This window comes from Theropithecus gelada, chromosome 1 (assembly GCF_003255815.1).
Source record: "Theropithecus gelada isolate Dixy chromosome 1, Tgel_1.0, whole genome shotgun sequence".
Classification (NCBI taxonomy): domain Eukaryota; kingdom Metazoa; phylum Chordata; class Mammalia; order Primates; family Cercopithecidae; genus Theropithecus; species Theropithecus gelada.
Genome location: NC_037668.1, coordinates 153,648,498 through 153,674,509, shown reverse-complemented (window position 1 = coordinate 153,674,509; position 26,012 = coordinate 153,648,498). Strand labels below are relative to the sequence as shown.

Below are 26,012 nucleotides of genomic sequence, written 5' to 3'. Positions count from 1 at the left end.
TTTAAGAATGTATGCTTGCTCTAGTATTCCTCTCAAACTGCAAAGGCCCTTGATGAAACATTTTATATAAGGTAGAAGTAATAACTATACTCAACATATTTAATTCTGTGGTTTTCGACCTTCAGAATTATTTTGTTGTAATCATGAAACAGCACAGATTAGGACATTAAAGAGACTACTTAAATTGTTTTTAATTTCTTAGATGAGATCTGATTTGCTGTTATAGGAAGATAAATCCCCCCACCTCCTCTGCCTCTTACACTGCTACTTGCCATTTTAAATTTATGTTTCTCAGCAACTTTAAAAGGGACAGGGGTACAAGGAAGTGTATGTGATACAGTTATATAAATACTAGCAACCATCTTAACTGACAAAAAATACTGGCAATACTGTTCTAACACACATTATAAAACTGAAAGAGAAGAAAGATGTTGTAGTAAAGGAGATCTGCTGCTACTCTGGATTTATCCCTAACAAGGAATATTTGATTGATGATAACCTTGAAGGTGATCGTGCCATCCTAGACCATGTTATACTGAAGGAAAGCAGTGTTACATACAGTACTTGTGTTCAAAAAGAACACAGAGACAGATTTGTAATAAAAGTCAAAGACTTTTATTTAAAGGGTAATATCATCTAATAACAATAGGAGATGTATAAGAAATAAGATTTGGATTATAGAAGTATGAATAATGCCAATGAGAAATAAAGGGATCTCATTTCCTTTTCTTTCCACTGGGGCTAAAGCTTAAACAGAGGTTGGGTTCTAATATCAGGAGATAAAGCAAACATTGTGTATAATCAAAATTACCCCTGAAAATTCCTCAGGAATGAGTTATTTCCAGTTATTTCAACATAGCCAGACGAAGGAACAACAAACTCAGAACTGTTTTATAATGCTCATTCTGGGGTATAAGCTAATTAAGAAGAATGGCTGGCAGAATTGTCTCCACTATCCAAATAGTCCTTTTTTTTTTTTTGGCGAAACATATAGAGTTAAATGTGTGTTAAACAGGCATATAATTAATACTATTTCACTGAATTTCTGATTTGTATTACATATACTGTTTTCTAAACAGAGCTAGCTAAAGAAACCAATATAGCTGGAAAAAAGCTACCTGATAAGCTCATATTATTGTGAAAGAGGTCTCCAGAACTTTTTCCATCTAGTAGAACCGAAACTTTATACTCATTAAACAACAAACTCCCCCTTTTCCCTTGCCTCAAGCCCCTGGCAACCACTATTCTACTGTCTGTTTCTAAGAATTTGACCACTTTAGATATCATATAAGTGGAACCATACAGTATATGTCTTCTGTGACTGGCTTATTTTACTTAGCATAAGGTCAGTTTTTAAAAGAATAAGCCAAGCCTAAAGCTAGGAGAAACTAGATTAAACCAGCCCTCCTACTAAGATCAACTGGGAAAATGGAACAAAATATTTAAAGTATCTATGTGAAAGCACTGAAGAACTACTAAGGTTATAAGGACCTGTGGAACCAAAATCATGAAGAGAAGGGAAACCCAAAAAGGTAGCCCGGACATACGCTAATTTGAAAACTGCTACTGAAAAGCTGAGCAGAGCTTTCAGCGGTCTCATAAAACTAGAAAGGACTGTGGAAAATACTTCATTCAGGCTTTCTGCTGTAACCTCAAAGAACTATACCCTAGGAATCAGGAGAACCCAAAAATATGCTGGCCCTCACAAGGACTGAAGCCTGGCTTTGAATCAGTTCAATCTTTGGCTGAATTAAGGTGATCTACCCTTACCCTAAAAGCCTGTCAAAAGAAAGGAAAAATAATTTAAGGCTCTTACAATGTAATACCTAACATTTCTCAAACACACTGTCTAAAATTCAATAAAAAATAACCAAGTGGCTGGGAGCAGTGGCTCACACCTGTAATCCCAGCATTTTGGGAGGCCGAGGCAGGCAGATTACGAGATCAAGAGTTTGAAACCAGCCTGGCCAACATGGTGAAACCCCGTCTCTACCAAAAATACAAAAAAATTAGCTGGGCATGGTGGCGCACACCTGTAATCCCAGCTACTCAGGAGGCTGAGGCAGGAGAATTGCTTGAACCCGGGTGGCGGGGGTTGCAGTGAGCCCAGATTGTGCCACTGCACTCCAGCCTGGGTGACAGAGCTGGAAAGACAGTGCTGGCATGTAGGGAAAAAAATAAAATAACCTAGCATACAAAAATGACAAAACTCCCCAAACCAAGAGGGGAAAAAAAGTAAAAAACACAAACAACAATAGATCCAGATAGCAGAGATATCAGATATGAACTTTAAAATAACTATGATTAATATGTTAAAAAATTAAATGACAAGATGGAGAAGCCTAGTTGAAAAGTGGAAAATATAAAATAACCAAATGGAAAGTCTGGGACTAAAAATATATATTAGGTTAGTGCAAAAGTATGATTTTTGCCACTACTTATATTAATAAATGAAATTAAGAATGTAATGAATGGGTTTAACAGCAGATTAAACAGTGAAAATATTAATGAACTAGAACATAGGACAGGAGAAAACATCTAGAGGGAAATGCAGAGAGATAAAAAGATGGAAAATGGAGAAGAGAATGTAAGAGATATATGAGACTTGGTAAAAAGGATTAATGTAGGTGCAACTGAAGCCCTAAATGAAAGAAAAAGGGACAGAAGCAATATCTAAAGAAGTAACGGTGAGGTACAGTGGCTCATGCCTGTAATCCCAGCACTTTGGGAGGCTGGCTTGAGGCCAGGAGTTCAAGACCAACCTGGGCAACAAAGCGAGACCTCCATCTCTACCAAAAATAAAATTTAAAAAATTAGCTGGGTGCAGTGGTATAGTATGAGGCTGTAGAGAGAGATAATGACCAAATATTCCAAAACTGATCAGTCATCAAGCCATACATTCAAAAAGCACTACAAAACCCAAAAGGTATTTGGATACAATACTGGTTAAACTGGAAACCAACAGGGGCAACACTGGTTAGCAGTCACCTACTAAAGCTGAACCTAAGTATGTCCTATGAGGAGGCACTACCACCTAGAAGAAAGGTACATCTGTATCAAAAGTCAGATATAAGAATGTTCATAACTATTTATTCTTAACAGCCCCAAACTGGAAACAACCCAAACATTCCTCAACAATAAAATGCTAAACAGATTGTATAATAGTCATCCAATGGAATACTCTGCAGCAATAAAAATAAATGAACAATTGCCATATACAACAAAAAACATGAATTAATCATATTATATAGACAGTGCTGAGCAAAAAAAAGCTAGAATCAAAAGAATAATACTGCATGCGTTAAATAAGGTTGGAAAACAAGGCCAAACTAAGCCATAGTTTTACAAATCAAAATAGTCACTAATTCTTGGGAGAAAGGTGAAGGTAGTAACTGGAATGGGCATGGAGTACAGAGAAATTTCAACACAAACAAAACACACACCATAAAAAAAAAAGATCTCAGACTACATTAAAATTAAAAACTGCTATTCATCAGAACATAAAAAGCAGGAAAAAAGCCACAAATCTAATAATATCTGCATTTCATATAACAAAAGATTAGTATCCAGAACGTATTATAAAGTACTCTTATAAACCAGTAAGAAAAAGACATAGAAACTAGTAGGAAAATTAGCAAAAATCTTCAAAAGGAACTTCGCAGAAAATAAAACACAAATGGCCAAACATATGAAACAAATGTCTAATTGTATTAGTAATCTGGGAAAAGCCAATCATAAGCTTTAGAACCTACCAGACAAAAAGAAAAATGTATGGCAATAGGAACTCTTACACACTGTTGGGAGGACTTGAAATTTGTAAAGCCACTGGGAAAAACCTGGTGTTAGTTAATTTAAAGATGTACATAACCTGTGCAATTCCACTCTTAGGTAATATCTTACAGCAATATCTCTAAACAGGAACAGGAGTATTCTTAGCATTTTAGGAGATTAGGTATTTAGCCACTGACCATTACTGCTAGTAGCAATGCTTCCCAACTCCCCATCACTGTGACAAAAAGAAACATCCACACACACTTCCAAATTGGAGCAAGGGGCAGATACACAGCTCTGAGTGAGGGCCACTGCCCTAGAGAAGGGTTTTTTCAACCTGAGTACTACTGACATTCTCAACTGAATAATTCTTTGTTGAGGGGGGCTCTCCTGTGCATTGCCTCTGCACTAAATACCAGTAACAACTGGGCAAGTGATGATAACCAAAAAAGGCTCCAGATACTGCCAAATATCTCCCGGAGGATAAAACCATCCCTGGTTGAGAACCACTGTCCTAGAGAAACCTTTGCAGTAAGTGCATCAAAAGATATGTACAAGAATGTTCAGAGCAGTACGTTGGTAACAGCAAGAAACTGGAAAAATCAAAATGCTTATCAACACTAAAGTGAGAAAATAAATTGATGTATATTCTTATGATGCAAGACTATATGGCAGGGAAATTGACCTACAGATTCCTGCAACAAAACAGATGAATCTTAGGAACATAATTTAGATGATCAAAGCAAGTCAAAGACAAATATGATTCCTTTTTATATAAAATTCAAAAACAAGCAACATAAAACAGAACCTTGTTTAGAGTTACAAAAAAGCATGTTGAAATTATAAAGAAAGGGCTGGGCATTGGGCTCACGCCTGTAATGCCAGCACTTTGGGAGGCCGAGGTGGGTGGAACACCTTAGGTCAGGAGTTCGAGACCAGTCTGGCGAATATGGTGAAACCCTGTCTCTACTAAAAATACAAAAATTAGCCAGGGATAGTGGAGAGTGCCTGTAATCCCAGCTAGTTGGTTTAGTGAGGCAGGAGAATCACTTGAACCTGGGAGGTGGAGGTTGCAGTGAGCTGAGATCATGCCACTGTACTCCAGCCTGGTGACAAGAGTGAAACTCAGTCTCAAAAAAAAAAAAAAAAGAAAAGAAAAGAAAAGAAAAGAAAAAGAAAAAATTATAAAGAAAGACAATGGAACAGTAAACACACGATTCAAAGTACTGTTACCTTTGTGGGAAGGAAACAGTGTACAAATGTGGAGGCACACATAAGAATTTTACTTTTTTTTTTTTTTTTTAAGGAAACAGCGTCTTGCTATGTTACCCAGAGTGATATTCACAAGCATATAAGAATTTTAAAGGCAATGGTAATGTCCTATTTTCTAACTGGATGTTTGGATATTTGTTGTGTTTTTTTTATGCCCTACATAATACATATGTAGATATTATGCCTATTCAATATTTAATAACAAAAATTAAACGATTAAAAAAAAAACTATTGTAGCTAGAATGCTAAGCTGGTTCCTCTGATTCAAGTTCCCTGGTATCCACACCTTGGGTAGGCGGAATATCACTAGTTTAAAAACCTAAAATCTGAAATGATCCAAATTCTGAAATGCTCCAGAATCCGAAATTGACATGATGTTCAAAGGAAATGTTCATCGGAGCATTTCAAATTTTGAATTAGGGAGGCTCAACTGGCATAATGAAAATATTCCAAAATCTAAAGAAATCTCAAAATACAAAACACTCCTGGTTCCAAGCATTTTACATTAAGGAATACTAAACCTACAACATCTTCTTTTGAAGGTGGATAGCACCCAAAACTTGCTTCTAACTAATGGAATATGGCAAAAGTGATGAGATTTTGAGGATATGGTTTAGGTCCCTAATGAATTGACTTTAGATTAGTAGAAAGGGAGATCATTCGGAATGAATCGGATCTAATCAGTTGAGGCCATCAAAAGAGGGTAAGAGATTCTCTTGCTGGTTTGGAAGAACCAGGTTCCACAAGTTCTTCAGGTGCAAGGAAATAAATTCTGCAACAAATTCATCATCTTAGAACAGGACCCTGAGCCTCCTTGAGCCTCAGATATCTGAGACTGGCCCTCACAGACACCTTGATTGCAGTTTTGTGATATCGTGAGCAGAGGACCCAGCTAAGCCATGCCTGGACTACTACTACTGCTACTACTACTACTACTTTTTTTTTTCTTTTTGAGACAGAGTCTCAGGCTGTAGTGCAATGACACAATCTCAGCTCACTGTAACCTCCTCCTCCCAGGCTCAGGTGATTCTCCCACCTCAGCCTCCTGAGTAGCTGGGACCACAGGCACATGCCACCACGCCCGACTAAATTTTAAATTTTTTTGTAGAGATGGGGTCTTCCAACATTGCCCAGGCTGGTCTCAAACTCCTGGGCTCAAAATACTGGGATTACAGGCATAAGCCCCCACGCCTGGCCTATGCCTGGACTTCTGACCCACAGAAACTGTGAAATAATAAATAGGTATTGTTTTAAGCCACTAACCTTGTAGTAATTCGTTACACAGCACAGAAAGCTAATATAAACACTTTTTAGAATTTTTATTCCTAAGAAAAAAGACAACTCTATCATTAATCATTGTATTGAGAAATTAAACACCTAACTTTGCTATTGGGTCTCCATAAACAAAGAATTTTGAACTTCTCCTGTTTAGTGTGGCTGAAGCAGATAAAAAGCATGATTCTCAAAGCTGTACGATCTCAGGTATGGATCATTCACATCAGTAAGTTAAAAGGGGCAGTACATGCTCATATTTACTCAGTTAAAAAGACAGAAAGCAACTGTCAAATCCACACTTACCAAATGAACAGGTTAAAAAATAAACATAAAAAAAGTCCTCAAAAAATCCCTGAGAGTATATAATACAATCAGAGTTGTGGGAAGTTTCCAACAACTCTGAGGATCATACTGCCTTCCCCTATAGTCTACACTCAAGTGAAGAATTATTTCCTATTTTTCTTAATCCTAAAAGCACAGTGTTTGACACATAGCAAGTGTTTATGATCTGTTGAATAAAATAACTCCATTTCAAAAGGAGAATATCTGAGGCCCAATGATCTACCCAAAGTCACACTGTGTTAATGGCAGAACCAAGACTAAGATAAGGTCTCCTCTCTGTGAATCAAGTGCTTTCTTCCTGTGTCAGAATTCAATACTTAATTATTGTCAACCCTCGTTAAATACAACACACACCATAGAAATCATTAACCGAGTATTAAATATTCAAAATAATTTTTCATAAAATTAATTCCATCTGCCTCACTGTTTTGTGAGCCTGTCTGTCCAAAGTTCTTACCACTTATGGTACTAAATAATTAACAATTTTCTGCTCCACATAAACTAGAAAATGAAATCATTCTATTGATCTGAATCAATAATTATACTTTTAATTTTCTGAGGCATTTATTAGCCTAATACAGGAAACAACAATCTCTTCCCAGAATAATCAAGAAAGAACCAAAGTAGTTAATGCTACCCTTTAAATGGAGAGGAGCCTATACTCCTTTTTTAAACAGTCATCAATCAATCCTAGTAAAAAAAATATATAAAATACTTCAAAATATATGTGCCTCACAGTAGTCTGAATATTCTCTTTAGTGACACCTGCTTTTTCTACTTTGAAACATTTCTTTTGAAATAGCCCACCATTCAAAATATTTTAGAGATGTTATAAATGTACGTAAACAGGTACCAAAAGTTTTATGGTCCCATCTCAACATATACAATTTTAAAAGTCATGTGACAGTATTTTAAAAATGTTTAATGTTGATTATATAACTTCTTTACTTTTAAAGGGAAAAAGCCCTTGCATTAATACAAAAAATGCTGATTTTAGGGAATAGGTTCCTACTTAGGAATTTAATTAATTTCAAGGAAACATAAGGATCTTTTTGCAACCCTTTCATTTTCTTGGCAGAGATAACAGAAATTGTATCTAGCTAATGGTTAATGTGGAGTAGGAGGATATCACAGAGTGGTACAAAGTAGGACACTAGAATCTTTGATAATTTCTCTTTATCTGTAAAACAAGAAACTCTAGTTACTTAGTCAGTAGTTGCCAGGTATGAGATGAGGTGAGGGGTTTATGTTTGATGGTGGTACTGATGCATGCAGGCTGGAATCTTACTAGTTTAAGAGTCTGTAGAGGGAGGATCCTATCTCCACACCACTTACCCATTCTGCATGGATTCAGCAATCCTCTTCACATTGTTATGTTAAAAAGTGGTACCCAATTCTTTATAACAAGAAAATGATAAACTTCTATCAATCTAAGAATGTTAAAAAGGGGAAAAGGTTAAGGGTTTATTTTCATGACCTACTTCTTATAGTCAAATACATATCAGCAGGTTTCTCAAGTTAGTTGAAATAGGCCCATCCAAAAAGAGAAAGGAGAGAACTCTCACACAAGTCATCATCACCAAAGGTGAATTAAGAGGACTTACTGTTAAGGAAGCAATCCCTTTGTGATAGAATTTTAAAGATTCAGCAATGCAAGAAAGTGCTGAACTATAATTTTCCTCTTGCAACCCAGTGAGACACTGTTCTGCATGTGAAAACTCCTTCAAACTATTTAGCCAGAAGTAGAAGTGTTCTGAGGCCACCTGAGTCAGCAAACTCTGATAAAGCTCTTTGGCCATGTCATGATTACCCTAAAAACAAAAAAAGAAAGAAAAAAGAATAGAAGGAGCACATGGTGAGGTTCTTACATTGAAAGAGTTGATGCAGCAGCTAAAAGAGAAACCCAAACCTAGGATATGTCTGAAGAATCATTCCTCATATTATGTAATTCTCTGAGACTCTGTCTAAATATTTCCGCAGAGAAAATATGCTGAGTTGCTTTTATGTAACATAATGCTTGAAATTCTTTACTAAAACAGTTCCAAAAGAGAAAATAAATGGAATTAACTATAAACCAAGTCTAGAACTTTAGCCCAAAATATAGAAAGTATAAATACTTTTTAATGCTGTTCTAAATGAACTATTTAGTGGGTAAGAGAAACCCCAGGGGAAAAGGCATAGTTGTTGGGAGAAATGTGAATAGCACTTAATGCCTGGGGCCAGGGATGCTCAATGTCCTGCAATGCTTGGGACAGAACAGTAAAATAAAGAACTGTCTTGCCAAGAGTGTGTGCTCCTCCCCCATTTGAGAAGCAACATAAAATTAAGAACATGCACTTCAATCACCTAGAGTAATGCTTTCTCAAACTTTGGTCTCTGGACTTCTCCCCAAAGGATTTTTTTTTTTTTAATTTAGTTTTAGTAGAGACAGGCTTTTGCTATGTCAGCCAGGCTGGTCTCAAACTCCTGACCTCAAGAGATTCGCCCACCTTGGCTTCCCTCAAAGTATTGGGATTACGTGCATAAGCCACCCCACCCGGCCAGGATTTCTGTACTAACCAAGGTTTCTATTTCCTCTCAAACAAAATTAATAAAACTTGTTAGGCTTTCCATATGGCTGAGAAGAGTACAGCATACTAAAGCTTTCCCATTTCTACTTCAGAATGACACGGTTGGGGAGAGGAACAAAGATGTGGTATACTGAGAAGGGAAGTAGAAACAGCGGGTGGTAGGTGGCCTTGGTTATAACGATACAGAGCAAAATGAAAGTGGCACTAACAACCTACAGCCAGAAAGGGCCCAGATTTTAACTTCCTCATTACTAATACCAACAATATATATACCATTCTTTTATGATAAAAGTTAAAAATCAGGTCCTTTCCTTCCTCATCTTCAGAACCGATGATTAAAAGGTTATTCAACTTTATTTTTAGTTTTGACTACGACTAATAATCATACAGTTGAAGGTACATGACCTGACATTTCCGCCAACCCAGTTCACTCAGAAGGGTAACACATACCATTCTGGAAGCCTGTCTGGCAATACGGTATACAGTCCATCCATTGGAGACACTTTCAAGCTGCTGCTTAATTACTGCCTTACTTTCCACAGATAATGCCTTCTGACTTGCTACAAAAATCACAGTAGCCAAACTCACCTAACATTGGGCAAGAAGAAAACCAAGAAAATCATTTAATTTTATCCAGTGTCATTGATAACCTACCCCAAAGGGAGGAAAACTAATTAGAGCCCACTGCAAAAGAACAAAATTTGTTTTCCATTGACATTTATTTAATTTTTTATTTTGAAGTCATTAAGTAATTTATTCCATTCACTCAGGGCACTCTTTATAATAGCAAATAAGTAGAAGCAATATCCACAATATGGATAAATAAATTATATAACATAATCACACAATGAGATACGTAAGTAAAATGGATAAACTAGAGATAGACTTACCAATATAGATGACAAGGAAAATAGGCAAAAATATGCAAAATGCAAAAGATTACAAGCAGTATGATAAAGTTTACATAAAGTTAAAAATATGCAAAATACTGCATATTACTTAGGGATATACACTTTGGTAGTAAAAGAATAACAGGCATGGGAATGATAAATATCAAATTCAGGATAGTGGTTACCTAAGAGAAGGGAGAAGATGCTATCAGCAAGATACACAGGGGGCTTCAACTAAACTGTTAATACCTTTTTCTTAAGCTAGATAATGAATGGAAGAGTCTTCACTGTATTATTCCTTAGATTTTTTTGAGTATTACATTTCGTAATTTAAGACTATCTTAAAGTAGTACTCACAAAAAAGGTATCAGGACCATTAGTTCAAAATGCCACTACATAATAAATAACTTAGCTAACTGCCTGTTAATATTTCAAAGCTGATTCATATAAAGATCCATACATTTGGTCAAGGTAACCTTTTCTGGCAGTAAATGATGAGATGGTGTCAATCTTTTATACAATTCCCTCTGGAGGATTAAATATAAAACAGGCTTGAATAAGTCATTTCATTATATTTCTTCCCACAATATGGAATGGCGACCTTACAACTTTCATTTAATTTACAATTATTTAGAATATAGCCTACTCTCAGTCCTGCAGAACTTTTCAACTAAACATCTTATAGCTTCCACAGTTTCTGTTTCTTTCTAAGCATGTACCTTTCCTAACCCCAAGGGTCTACAGAAGCCTAAACTGAATCCTAAACAGCTAAACAGGTCCTGGAATGGAAAACATAAATTTGGGCTAATTTATGGTCATTATTGTCATTAGATTTTTAACTTCTATTTTCTGAAGTACAAAATAGGGTTTAGTTCATTATTTACTTTGTATAAGGAAGAAAAAAGTTTCATTTTCATTTTGTCCTTTGTAATAAAAGAAAAACATGAGATTGAAGGCTTTGGCTATACTAAGCTGATTTGACAGGGTTTAGGAAGAAAGCAGTTTTAGAGGTGAACAAAACATGGCTTTCTAAATCACAAGTGAAAAAAGTAAAAAGCTCATACAGCCAATTCTATTTTGACATCAGCACACTCTTTGGTCTTAGGTAATGAATTTAATCTATTGTTTGTTCTGTTTTTTAAGTAAAGTCAAACAGTAATGCTAACTTAAAAGTAATTCCCACTAGACCAGATCCTAGTCATTCAAAGGAGATTCAAAATGTGGCTTTTTACCAGAAGTTCTTGTTGCTTGTCTGTGGCTGATCGTCCAATCACCTTGTACAGCTCCATGAGGTCACCAAGCATCCCATCACCCAGCACCGGCAGTTGCATGGCAATGGCTGCCAGGCAATGGCACATCAAAATCCGGGCAGCATCTTGAGCACTGTGCAACTGAGTCAACAAGGTCTCAACCACTGACTGGCTAAGATGGGGCCTGCCCTTGGCTAACTTCACCATACAGTTTAGAGCAATCTGCATGCCAAAAAGAAAATTAACTAGTTACATTTTGAAGATACAGATGAAGCTTTAAAAAAAGAGCTTTGTACAGGTTACTGGGGAAAATCAAGGGTGAGGTTTCTTGTAGGCATAGCATTTTTCTTCATAAGAAACACGAGGTACTGAATCCCACATTAGGGTTTGTGAAGTGCACTACGTTTAAAATAACAAATTAGGACTGCACGTCAACCACTCATTTCAATCTAAGACTATCAAAATACTTTTAAGAAAGATGGAAATCATAAGGAAGAATGCTGAAGAGGCAAATATATGCCAAATGTCACCACCATTGTACTATCATTACTTTTCAGGAACTGCTTCTGAAGTGTGGCTTGTAAACTATGCCAGCATCTCCCAGAAGGAAAATAAAAATATAGATTCCCGGGCCCTACCCTAATGAATTAACATACGTGTGTGTGTGTGTGTGTGTGTGTGTGTGTGTGTGTGTGTGTGTGTTGAGGCTACCGAGGGTTCACAGTTTTAAAAAGATGCCTTAGATGACTCTAAGTACACTCAAGTGGGAAAGAGATTCCTAATTTTCTCTTATTTCTCAACTGAAATCTAAAAATCAATTTGGCTACAGAATTTCTCTTATTAAGGCCTTGTTAAAGGCATCACTAATATCCAGTCAAAAAACTAGAAACCTAGAAATATTCCCACTTTTACATAGCTAACATATTCTTTTGTCAAATCTCCAATATTCACTGTTAGCGCCTTTCCAATCTCTCTACCACATCATAAATCTCTTCCTAATTCCAATTTCTTGAAAAGATGGGCCCTTCAATCCATCCTTCACAATGCAAACACGCAGCTATCAGTGGGGTGTCAGGCACACACATAAACTTTAGAGTCTGATAAATGCAAGGGCTGAAGCTCAGCTTGCCGCTTATTAGCTAGGTGGCTTTGAACAAGGTACTTCCATCTCTCTCAGCCTTAAGTTTCTGATGTGTATAAGAGAGAAACACATTTCATTATAGGGTTATTGAGGGACTGAAAGAAATGTATAATATAAGTCTTCAACGAAGTTTGGCACATAATAGACATTCAAATAATAATAACTATGACAAAGGTTACCATTACTTTAAATTATATTATCTCCTCATTATCTATAGAATCAAAGCCATAATAGCATGTTATTTGATATCCTCTATGATTGAACTACTTTTCCAATCTCACATTATTTCATCCAGCCACAGTGGGCTAGTCACCATTCTTCCACCACAACAGGTACATTCTTACATTCAAGTCTTTTATAATAGTGGTCATTGGGCTCAATCTTTCCTCATTACTGTAATTCGATTCCACCTTTCACAACTTAACTCATATGACACTTACTTGAAGTCTTCCCTAATATCCTTGGTTAAAGTTAATCATTCCCGACTCTGACCTCTCATTAGAACTGCACTTCTTTTGTGAAGTGTCAGAGAATGTATTGTGTTCTGCTTGGTATTATAGTCTCCTATATAAACATCAGTAGCCTATTCTAGATGGAAAGCTCTGCTATTACAGGAACCTTTCTTGGCCATCTATGTATGTCCCACTGTGCTGAATCCAGCATTTTACTGACACCCACAATTGTTGGAAAAAAGATTTGCTTTTAAAAAAAGTTTTAAATGTACTGTGGTTCCAAGGGGATTCTGAGGATCCCCTCAGAATGTGTTGCCAAACACCTGTTGTCTACTTCTCTTCCCTACTTCTTATTAGCTTTCACTTAATGATATTACTATCTTTATTGTTCATCACTATGACCATATCACTACTTTCCTTAACATGCTAAAATGAGCCATGACTTCCTCGAAACCATACCTTAGACAAGCTAACGCTCTTACATGTACCAATGTTTATCTAAGTTTCTTACTTCTATTAACTATGCTTTTCCTTATTAATTTTGCACCATCACAAATTATATTTCATGTTTCACTCCAAAAAGAGTAGTCTCACTTCACATTTTAATTTTTTTTTTTTTTTTTTTTGAGACAGGGTCTCATTCTGTCATGTTGGGTAGAGAACAGTGGTGCAATAATGGCTCACTGAAGCCTCAGCCTCTCGGGTTTGAGCGATCCTCTCACCTCAGCCTCATGAGTAGTTAGGACTACAGGTGTGTCCCATCATGTCCAGCTAAACTTTAAAAAATTTTTCCAGAGATAGGGTCTCAGTATGCTGCCCAGGCTGATCTTGAACTCCTAGGCTCATGCAATCCTTCTACCTTGACCTCCCCAAAATGCTGAGATTACAGTGCCTGGCCTCATTTCACATTTTAAAAATCTTACATATCTCTAAGATGATTCCCGTAACTGAGTGAAAGTGAAAATTCCTTAAAATATTCTTCCCTTGGCTTATAAACTAGGGCTTATGCCATTGGGAAATTAATGAACGCTTATGTTAAATTAATGAACATTTCTGAGTTTGGCTGCAGTCATTTCATCAGTTTTTTTTGTGGTTTTATCAGTTAGATTAAATCAGTGTGGCTTTATCAGCTAGATATAATCACTTAGATTAAAACTTCTAAGAGTACCAGAGCTATATCTGCTTAACTTTGCTTTCCATTGCCTAAGACCATCATATATATCTATTACAACTTAAAAAATAAAAGTTTTCACCTTTAAAGTGGCCTGAGCACCTGGACTATCATCTTGACTACAAAGTACCAGTAGGGATTCCAGGCCAAAGACAGCGTCTTGTTCCAGTGCCAAAAGATCTAGAAGAAAAACACTAAGCTTTATGATGGTCAAGTGATGTGTGTATAAACACACACACACACATATATATGCAAACACACATGCTCTCTTAGAAAAAACATTAAGGAGTTTAAGATACAGGGAATTATTAAATGGATGAACCTAACCTTCCTTGAAAAAGTACACGTGGCATTACTTCAAGAATGTAAAGTCTATCTTCAGACTTTATTTCTATCACTTTATTGAAGTATTTATAAAAATATACACATTAAATCAAGAGCTAAAGCCACAAAGCTATAAATAAAGCAAAACTGAAATAGTATCACCAGCTTAGCTAAGGAAAATACTAAGAACAGCAAACTATGCAGTATGTGTTAATCTCCCTAATCGGAAATAAATTATGCAGGTCCATTTTTACCTAAGATATAACAGTTTTCAGCTTCTAATGAAAGCTGAACCACTTTTAGAAAATAATGACTCCATATAACCTTATTAATGTTTTAAGTCTGACCATAAAGAATGAACCTCTTAGATGTCTCATGAAATAGCAGTACTACAACATTTTTTCACTACCATAGGGTTAAAATTTCTCTGAAGGTTTTAGAAAGTTCTGAATATATTAGTTACCTTTAGGTTAATATATTTCAGTGTGTTCTCAATACTGAAACAAGCAGTTTTCTACGTTACATGGGAGAAAATACTCTTTGCTATGCCAATGTAAAACAGGCTTAATTATTCAACTTTAAGAAATGTTTCCTGAGTGTTGGAGCTTAGCAAACAGAGTAAAGGCTAGTGAAGGTCAGGTTGCTAGAAAAAACAGGTACTTGGAACAAGTAGTGCTGAAGGCTAGGGGGGATAAGAGGAACCACTAAGATTGTAATCCTTAATAAAGATCAAAATCAGCACTGAAACAGATGGAATATCCAAAATGCATTTCTTGTTCTTGAACACAAGTCAAAAGATGTTAGGCAGACAACAAAATATGTGCATTATTTTCCTTGCATGTCCTTGATTATCCAAGTCAGCTTAATGCCACATATACCTAGAGTAAATTCTATGAAAATTTAATTCACATTGGTCTGCGAATTCACTTGCCTCTAGGTGAAACTATTTGTTATTTAAGTCCCTTGAGAACCTAAGTAAATTTTCTAGGTTTTTGTATAAGTGAACATACCACCTTATACAAAAGGGGTAGAGTACTAAGCAATCTCTATCCACCAGCACCATATACACAAAGGCAAGCAGTGGAAGGAAATGGGCAATGCTCCATAAAACCTTTCAATTCCACTCCCAAGGTCTTAATCTCTTTATTATTTTTCACAAGGATAAAGTAGTCTTGAGAACACATGCTCTAAGAACACTATGAAAGGAGTCAATCTGTAGATCAAGGCTCACAGGCTAAAAATAAGGGATTGAAAAAAATCAAACAGAATTCTGTCCAAGGTCTAAACCAAAGTTTATATATAATATCAATCCTGATCAAACTTACCTTTTTCTTGACAAGAAACAGTTATATTAGTTAGGACTCTAACTCCATGAGCTGCAATGCCCCTGTTATTATGGTAACAGCACTCTTGGGCTAATTTGACTAAATCAGAAGATCTGGGAGGAGAACTCACATTTCCTAAAAAAGCAGAGAAAAGTAGTAGAGACTCTAATTCAAATAATTCAAAAACAGTTCAGCTTATAGGTTCAATTTTCTTAATTTTTGAGAAAAATCTCTAACAATAAACTTCAACGAAATTTCCTACCACAATCCCACTATCAATACGTATCAGCATTTCTCTCCATAAACGTACTTAAAATAGGTATGTGCCAACAGTTTTGTAATGACTAAGATCTAAAATCAACATATAATTTCTTAAAAAAATTAATAAAAATTGACTAACAGTACAAAAGCCAAAACAACTATCCTAAGAGTTCAAAGGAATTCTCATTAAAACAGGTATTATTATAGGCCTCTTGTCAGACAAAACCACACTTTCAAGATAGGAGAGAAAAGAGAAAAAAAAATAAGTTTGCTTTTTTTTTCCATCTCAGATTGCTAGCATACATTTATACCTCAAAGGGTTTACATAAGAATTCATGATTTTAGAGCTGGAAAGAATTTTGGAATCATCTAACTTAACACACCCTATTTTTACAGATGAAATCAAAGCCCAAAGCCCCAAAATTTTAAGAATCTTGCCATTAAGGTCATAAAACTTACTAGTCATGTACTAATACCCCTGTTATTATACTCTTCTGCTTTATACCTTAAATTTCATGCTATAGATTGCAAAATTTTTTAAATTCACATTTGAAATTCTGGAATGCAAGGTTCATGTTGTAACTATTGTAATTTACAGTAGAGAAGCCCTCAGTTATAACTGCATAAGCTTCAAGAAAATAAAGAGATTACAGCTTGTTCCACCACTTAAAAGAGTCTCCCATTACTGTCTTCCTTTCCTCTTGCTTATTTTTCCATGATTCCTGTCAACTTCAACTTTGTCTCTCATACCGAGGGTGACTGTATTTTTTTGAGGCTGAAAGGGACACTATTAAGAATTACAATAGGCATAAACCATGACTATCTGAGGTGGCATGGGACCTATGGTCACTTTATTGATTTCTGGTTTAATATAATACAAGCTTAGGAGACAGCCTCAGTGTTTTTTTGGTTTTTGTTTGTTTCGTTTTGTTTTTTTTGAAACAGTCTTACTCTGTTGCCCAGGCTGGAGTGCAGTGGTGCAATCATGGCTTACTAGAGATCACAGCTCACTACAGTCTCAAACTCCGGGACTCCAGCGATTCTCCCACCTCAGCTTCCAAGTAGCTGAGAACACAGGTGCATGGCACCATACCCGGCTAATTTTTTTGTTTTTTGTAGAGACGGGTTCTTGCTTTGTTGCTCAGGCTGGTCTCAAACTCCTGGCTTCAAAAGATCCTCCCAACTTAGCCTCCCAAAGTGTTGGGATTACAGGTATGAGCTACCATGCCTGGCCCCTTCAGTGTTTTTAAGTTAGGCAAAACATTAGAAAGATGAAACTGTATCTTTATTTTTTGAAAACTGTGGAAATTGTATTTCCTCTATTCTTTTTGTCCATGTGATATGCACAATGCGGAGTCATCTATAAATTTACAAACATGTTTTATAACTTATTTTTTCTTTGTTTTATTCCCAGCAACACTTACCATAGAAAACTTAGGGGGAAAAAAAAAATAGAAAACTCCAAAGAACAATACAAATATCATACCAAATTTCACAAACCAGTATGAGCTTACTGTTAATTTTCTGAAATATTTCTTTTAAATCTTTTTCCCCCTATGTACAACAGTACAATTTAAAAACTCACACATAATCAGGATATGTAGATACTGGCCAATATCCTGCTTTTAAAATCTAATATTTTTTAGCCTTTTCCTATGTTTTCTAGGAATAAGATTATTTTTAATTTAATTTTTATTTATTTTGTAATGATTTTCTAAGATAAACTCACAAGGCTCGCACGGTACAACAAAGAGTAGAAAACGGTAAAAGGCTAGTGAGAGAAAAGTTTTCCTCCCCGACCCAATGTTATCAGCTTCTTTTTTTTTTTTTTTTTTTTTGAGACGGAGTCTCGCTCTGTCACCCAGGCTGGAGTGCAGTGGCCGGATCTCAGCTCACTGCAAGCTCCGCCTCCCGGGTTCACGCCATTCTCCGGCCTCAGCCTCCCGAGTAGCTGGGACTACAGGCGCCCGCCACCTCGCCCGGCTAGTTTTTTGTATTTCTTAATAGAGACGGGGTTTCACCGTGTTAGCCAGGATGGTCTCGATCTCCTGACCTCGTGATCCACCCGTCTCGGCCTCCCAAAGTGCTGGGATTACAGGCTTGAGCCACCGCGCCTGGCCTGTTATCAGCTTCTTGTGTAACATTCCAGAGAGTCTATCGACTTACAAGCACATTTCTTTCTTTCTTTTTCCTTTTCACATACTGTTTTGCACCTTGTTTTATTTTTCTTTAAATATTATATCATGGAGACTGTTCCATGCCATGTTTTCTTTTTAGTAAATTGCATTGATTTTTATTGCAGTGATGTGTCATAATTTCTTTGAGTCCTCTATTGATGGACCTTTTAATGCTATTACATCCTCTACTGAGGGATAATATTTTGCTATTATATAAAATGGTGCTAAGAATAATCTTGTATTTATGCCATTTCTCAATGTGTGACTATGTAAATAAGATAAATTCCTAGAAGTGGAATGTCTGGGTTATCTGTAATTTAATGAGTATTTCCAAATCACCTATGTACAAGCTTAATAATTTACATTCGCGGCAGCAATAACTGCTTACCCACACCCTTGTCAACACACCATGTTTATCAAACTTCTAAATCCTTGCCAATCTGATGGATTAAAATTATTTCAAGTGTTGTTTTAAGGTGCATTTATCTTAAATATGTCTGATATTGAACATCTTATATATTTGAGCCATTTGTTAGTGATGATTTAGACATACTAAATTTAAGTTTGCTGTTTAAACTACTTTTGGCTACACTGAAAAAACCTAATCAACAGAAATAAAGATTTACCATTATTTATGGAAATAATCTAACTTTGGAAAATCCTTGACTTTTATTTTTTATAAATATTATCTAGTCTATTTAAGCCTTTGCTTAATTCCATATATAAGCCAAAATTAACAAACTTCAATAAAAGGACAAATACCTAGCTTGAAAAGTGTTTAAATATTATAACCCGACATAATGCTAATACATGTATTTGGAATTAAAAAATAAAGACAAAGAAAGTTATGCATGTAAGTCAGTTTGGTACAAAAAAGAGAATTCTGAGTCAGACCACTGAGTTCAGGCCTAGGCTCACACACTTCACAAGTATGTGAACTTTGGACATACCGTCAAACCTTTGTGAGTCTCAGTTTCAATACTTATAAACTCCTTTGCATATGCCTCACTTGAAAGGCTACTTGTATGGGAAAGCTCTCATCTATTCTAATATATGATTAAGACTTTGTCTACCACAGCTCTTTCAAAGTGCAATGTCGGTGAAGGATGTTAACTGCAAGCTAAGAAATACACTGGCTGATTTATGCAGAAAAAGAATAAATTGAAAGCACCCTAGGTATATGGTAGGTTGTTTCTAAAGAAGGCTGTGATAATCTCTCACATCCCTTGTGGACATGCTCCTTTACCATGTGATCTTCCAATTCCATGTGACTTGCTTTGGCCAATAAAGCACTGGAAAACAGGCTGCAAGCAAAAGGTTGACAAGTGCTTGTGTGTTGGTGGCTTGCTTTCTTTTAGCTCCAACCAACATCCTGAAAACAAGCCCAAGCTAGCCCACCAAGAGTTGCATGGATAAAAACTAAGGTGCCTTGGCAGAAAGCCTTTCAATTTCTAGCATGTGAATGAGGTCATCTTAGACCATCCAATCCTGGTCATACATGACCGTAGTCACATAAGTGACCCCGAGTGAGGCCAGTAGGACTGCCCAGCTGAGTACAGTTAAAATGGCTGATTGACAGAATTAGAGCAAATAAAAAGGTCATGGTTTTAAGCTACTCGTTTTGGGGTGATTTTGTTATGTAGCAATAGATAATTGATAACGTACTTCACAGAATCACTGGAAAGCCTGCAAAATTAATAGGAAAACAAGGTCAGAAAACAAATGAGAAAAAGGCCAGGGAGTAACCAAGACCACAGCCCAAAAGACCATGCATGGAATTAGTCCAGTGAGGACACAGCAGCCATTGTTACTGATTATTTCACGTCACAGCTTAACTTCTGTCACAGGGTACCAGACATAGCAAACACCCACTGCTAGAGTATATTCTGGAAACAAATGTTGCACTGTCATTGCTACATCACCACATCCCCATTCTCTCATATCCCCACTTCCTTGTTGTTACTGGCTCCCAATTCAGTCTGTGGCATGGAAATGATTAGTCGAGTCCAGGCCACATGTAAGCACACTAGCTGGAAGGGAGGTGTGACAATAGAGTATCAGGTCTTTTTAGCTTCCTGTTAAGACTTACAGGGCAGGGAATTCCCTACACCTAGAAAGTATCATACACTATGCGGCCATAAAAGGGACAAACAAATCTACATTACAGTTCTTTAATTCAAACTAACTGACTACAAAAGGAAGCAACAGAGGTTCCACAAAGCTTGCATTGAAACAAAACAACCAGCCCGGGCACAGTGGCTCATGCCTGTAATCCCAGCACTTTGAAAGGGCAAAGTGGGTGGATCACTTGAGGCCAGGAGTTTGAGATCAGCTTGAGCTAAATGGTGAAACTCCATCTCTACTAAAAATACAAAAATTAGCCAGCCATGGTGGCGGGCATCTGTAGTCCTAGCTACTCGGGAGACTGAGGCAAGAGAATTGCTTGAACCCAGGAGGTTTGGGTTGTAGTGAGCCAAGATCCCCCCACTACACTCCAGCCTGGGCAACAGAGTGAGACTTTGTCTCAAAACAAAACAACAACAAAAAACAAAGAAACAAACAAAAAAACCCAAAACGACAAAAAAGTTTAGCTTTAAGTCTGTTAGGTAAGCAAGCTCCTTACTGGGCATTAATGAAAGCATTTTAGAGTTAATCATCTTCAACTGGTAACTAGGAAAGCATTTTGAGCTGGAGTAAAGTTTTATTTTAATTGTTTTCCAGAGAAATAATATGCACTTAAAAGGAAGCATATGACATTTGCTCTTAAAACTCACTACTACTTGACCTTTGAGATGTACTTAAATTCAAAGGGCACTTTGAGTCAGAGATATACAAAAGCAAATCAACTATTTTAAGCATCTTTAAAAAAATTTTCACCCACATATAATTCAAAAAAAAGGACAAACCTAGAAAAATGTATTATTGACTCAAGATCAAGGATTCGAGATGTTGTTATCATAGGCATTAGTTAAGAAATCTGTTCAAATAAACCACCAGCATGTAATGGAGTATGAGATTTTTGAAACTTTCCCTGATGTTAAAGCTTTACAGAAGAAACAACCTGAAACATAAATACAGATAAAGGAGTTAGCACATTATTTATATAGTATCTCCCTTCTTTTCCTTACCTGGAACTGTACTGAAGTAATGTTTGATGGCGATGGTCCCTGATAGTGTGGAAAGGACAGACAACATTCCTAGTTTTAAGCTGTCATAAGGAGTCTGGAGGGCACACTCACAAAGTGCCTGGAATGCAGAAGATAAATGAATATAGAAGTTAAAAACATCAATATACTTCTAAATTGTCTACTCCATTTACATTTTCTGGTTTTTAGAAAATTATATATTAAGGATTTTTTTTCATGTTAAAAAACTTAAGTCGAGGCCAGGTGCAGTGGCTCATTCCGGTAATCCCACCAGTTTGGGAGGTGGGAGGATCACTCTAGCTCAGGAGTTTGAGACCAGCCTGGGCTCAATGTGAGGCTTTGTCTCTACAAAAATTCAAAAAATTAGCTGGGTATGGTGGTACGTTCCTGTGGTCCCAGCTACTTGGGAGGCTGAGGCAGAAGGATCGCTCGAGCCCACCAGGTCAAGGTTGCCGTAAACCATGTTCACGCCACTGCACTCTAGTGGGGGGACAGAGCAAGACCCTGTCTCAAAAAAAAAAAAAAAAAAAAAACAAAAAAAGCACTAAGTCAAACTTCCAAACTCCTTACGGGAGCCTAAGGAGGCAGGATAACTAAATGTAAACTGTGTTGATACATAAAAAGGACACTAGGTAAAAACTAAAAAATTATGAATAAAAAATGAACTTTGGTTAATAATAACAATGCATCAATATTGGTTCATTTATAACAAAAGTACTATACTACTGTAACATGTCAATAATAGGAGAAATGGTGGGGGAATGTGGAAACCCTGTGTACTATCTTCTCAATTTTTCTGTAAATGTAAAACTATTCTGAAACCCCCACCATATTTTGCTTACCTAAGAGAGATATGAATATTATTTCATATATGTGTAATTTTTAAAAATAACAGAGAATATGGAATTCTATCTAGTTTCTAAGTGAATAGAGCTATCTTCCCCCATTTCTGGTCTTTTACTCTACTCTTGATCAGGTAGTTTGAAGTATTAACAAAACTAAGATGCTAGTTTTTCTTTCAATGCAGTGAACTATGAATATATAATCACAGTACAGTGACTCTTGCCTTATCCTTTATCACACGGTTCTGTATCATATGACTGCATGTAATGTAACAAGTCAAATAACTGTTTTGTTAAATTAATTTCCATTCTCCCACAAAGACAAAGGTTCAGAAAATAAGCAAAACTTAAAGTTTAAGGAAAAAGTTAAAAATAACATTTCAGAAAGGGTTAAAATAAATTTAATATGACCCTCAATAAAAATGTCAATAAAATTGCAGGACGATTTAGATTATCTGATTTTAAAGATCATGTGGAAAAATAAAAATCAGAAAACATCCAGAAAAACTGGCAAGGAATAGATTTAAATATATACTAGAATTTAATATATGATAATGGCATTTAAAATTAAAGATACCAGTTAAAACTACAAAGACAATTGACCAGTCATTTGGTAAAATAAAACTATATCCCTGTTGTTTTTTTTTATGGCAAATAAAAAACCAAAACTGTAAAAAGTACTATGAGGTAACGTGGAACAATACAAAGATAAAAAGATAATTGGTAAACCTAGAAAAAAATATTCACATCATATAACATCAGTAAAGGACCAAGAACCTTAATATATACAAAGTTCTGGCCGGGTACAGTGGCCCACGCCTGTAATCCCAACATTTTGGGAGGCCGAGGCAGGAGGACGGCCTCAGGTCAGGAGTTCAAGACCAGCCCGGCCAACATGGTGAAACCCATCTCTACTAAAAATACAAAAATCAGCCAGGTGTGGTGGTACACGCCTATAGTACCAGCTACTCAGGAGGCTGAGGCAGGAGAATCGCTTGAACCCAGGAGACAGAGGCCGCAGTGAGCCAAGATCGTGCCACTGCATTCCAGCTAGGGTGACAGAGCCAGACTCTGTCTCAAAAAAAAAAAAAAGTGCTTACTAATAAACAGGCAAAAACTCAATAAAAATTTGGTATTTCACAGAAAGAATGCACACAAATATCTTTTAAATAAAAAGTCTAACCTCATTCATACTTTGAAAATTTTAAATTAAAATGTGTCACTTTTTAACTATCAGACTGACCAAGGTTAAAGTTTGATAATACATAACACTGAAGAATATGGGGAAATAGGTGCTCTCACACATTGTTGTTAGAAGAGTAAAATGGTATAAATCTCTCTGGTGAGTCATTGGTATTAATTCTCAAAAATTTTAAAATATCCATCATTAGACCTAGAAATTTCTTTTCTGAAAATTTATGTTCACAAAAGTGATTTTTCACAAACTATTCGATGTAGAAATGTCAACAGTAACAGTAAAAGTATCAGAAACAACCCTAATGTCTATCAGTGGGGAACTGGGTATATAAAAGAAGTACCACATAGCTGATAAAAAAAAAAAAAATGTGCAGTAGATCTAGCTGCTAATATAAGATGTTTGGCTGGATGCGGTGGCTCACACCTGTAATCCCAGCACTTTGGGAGGCCAAGGCAGGCGAATGACGAGGTCAGGAGATCGAGACCATCCTGGCTAACATGGTGAAACCCGGTCTCTACTAAAAATACAAAAATTAGCCAGGCGTGGTGGCAGGTGCCTGAAGTCCCAGCTACTCGGGAGGCTGAGGCAGAAGAATGGCATGAACCCGGGAGGCGGAGCTTGCAGTGAGCGGAGATCGCGCCACAGCACTCCAGCCTGGGCGATGGAGTGAGACTCCGTCTAAAAAAAATTTAAAAAAAAAAAAATGTTCCCCTATATTCAGAGGTAAAAGGTTTAAAACATGCATGTAGTGTATTTTCACTTGTAAAGAAAAAAAGATGGGGCACACACAGGTTTCCATATTGATGAAAAAGTTTAGGAAGGTTACATAAGAAACTATTAACAGTGATCACTTCTGCAGAGGAGACCTGTAAGAGATGACTTACATTTCACTCACTGTATACTTTTGAACTCTAGAAATTTTTTGTCAGGTGCATGAATACTTTTTTGACTGAAAGAAGGACCTAGTTAACAAGAAAAACAGCAGCAGCACAAAAATTATCATGAAAGGAATGGAAATAGACCTGAAAGATGCAGTATGTTTCTGGTAACCGACGGGAAGACAGTCTAGGTAATGCATACAACACATACTTTAGCACTTAGGCCAGAATATGAGGTGTTTAATTTTGGCCTGAGAGGAGAAATGTTCAAAAGGATAGAGGCTATGATCGGGGGGGATTAGGCCAGATGATATAGGGCCTTAAAAGTTAGGCAATTAAAACCTAATGAAAAACGAAAAACAGAAGCCAGAGGAGAGGAATAATGGCATCTAAAGTGTTAGGGAAGATAATTCTGGCAAATGGTAAACAAAACAAAGTTAACAAAGAGAACTCAGAGTGAAGGATGCCAACCTATAGCCTCTGTCAGCAATCCAGGCAGGTGGTGATGATGGCCTGAACTAGAATTTGGTGGCAGGAATGGAGAATAGTGAATGAGTATGACAGACATTTTAAAAGAGATTACATATCAAGAAATGAACAAGGATTCAACAATTATTGCAAACTTTCAAATCTAGTAACTAGATTCCATTTAAAAGATTGAAATTTATGGGGGATAAGTCAATTTTAGAAAAAGGACAGAAAATAGGATGAGATATGAAGTCCAAGAAGAAAACATCCACCAGGCATTTGGAATCTAAGATACAGCAAATTTCTAATTGGAAGACACACATCAGAATTCTGGCTCTGCCACCTACCATCTCTCTGATCTGAGCCAATTACTGAAATATTTGAGTCCCAACTTCTTTGTCTGTAAAATGGGGTATTTATAAAGAACTACTGATTTTCATAAAAAACACCTCTAGAAAAATATACAAGAGATATTGGTTGCCACTGGGCAAAGGAGCGGTGTATATGACAGAACAGTAGGTGGGAAATAGTCACTATATATCCTTTTGTAGTTTTGGAATTTTGACCACATGAATGCGCTGGCATTTAAAAAACTGAATTAAAATTAAAAATCAAATGTAAGTGAGGTGACATCTACTGTCTGTAAGATTACAAAGCCACTGAAAGTCAAAGCACTTTGCAACCCATACAGGCTACTATGCTAGAGAACAATATAGAAGCTCAGGTAAAAGGATTAGATTGTCGGAGGCCCTGCAAACCAGCATTAAGAAAGGCCATAAGAATGACAGAGAACAACTGGTAGAAAGCAGAGAGCCATGGACTCAACTTGGAAGAAAAAGGGCAGTGAAGAATACAGAGAAGGTGCAGGTTAGGTAGTGTAATGAATGAGTGAGGACAGTTAAGTGCCAAAGGGGCAGGTTGACAGTGCCAAATGTAAAGTGCCTAAGCAAAGTGACAGGAAAACAGATCAAAATGCAAGTGTATAAAAGAAACAGCAGGGGATGAGGAAATAAAAGCAGATACAGATGCTGTTACTGAAGTTCAAAAGAATGTATTTTTAAAAAGTGATTATTATTTAATACTATAATTTATATTTATTTATTCAAGCACTTAGGCCATTTCCGTTTGTTCACTTTTTGTTACCTAAATTGGCCTGCCTTGTACTGTTAATTAACTTGTGATTAGGACTAATATCCTAAACCAAACAGCCCCACAAGTTAGGAACTACATCCTATATTTATATGTATTCCATATTATGT

General features: G+C 36.4%; 1 protein-coding gene across 5 annotated transcripts in view; it reads right to left on the bottom strand.

The window, feature by feature from the left end:
- Positions 1-26,012, bottom strand: part of INTS7 (integrator complex subunit 7) — a 96,545-nt gene that overhangs the window by 29,719 nt on the left and 40,814 nt on the right. For all 5 annotated transcript variants that reach the window (XM_025383554.1, XM_025383575.1, XM_025383561.1 and 2 more), the window contains 6 exons: positions 21,350-21,467; positions 15,784-15,918; positions 14,217-14,314; positions 11,353-11,592; positions 9,681-9,818; positions 8,265-8,471 (listed from right to left, as the gene is read on the bottom strand). In XM_025383554.1, the coding sequence (XP_025239339.1) occupies positions 8,265-8,471; positions 9,681-9,818; positions 11,353-11,592; positions 14,217-14,314; positions 15,784-15,918; positions 21,350-21,467 (936 nt within the window). The remainder of the gene's footprint in view (positions 1-8,264; positions 8,472-9,680; positions 9,819-11,352; positions 11,593-14,216; positions 14,315-15,783; positions 15,919-21,349; positions 21,468-26,012) is intronic.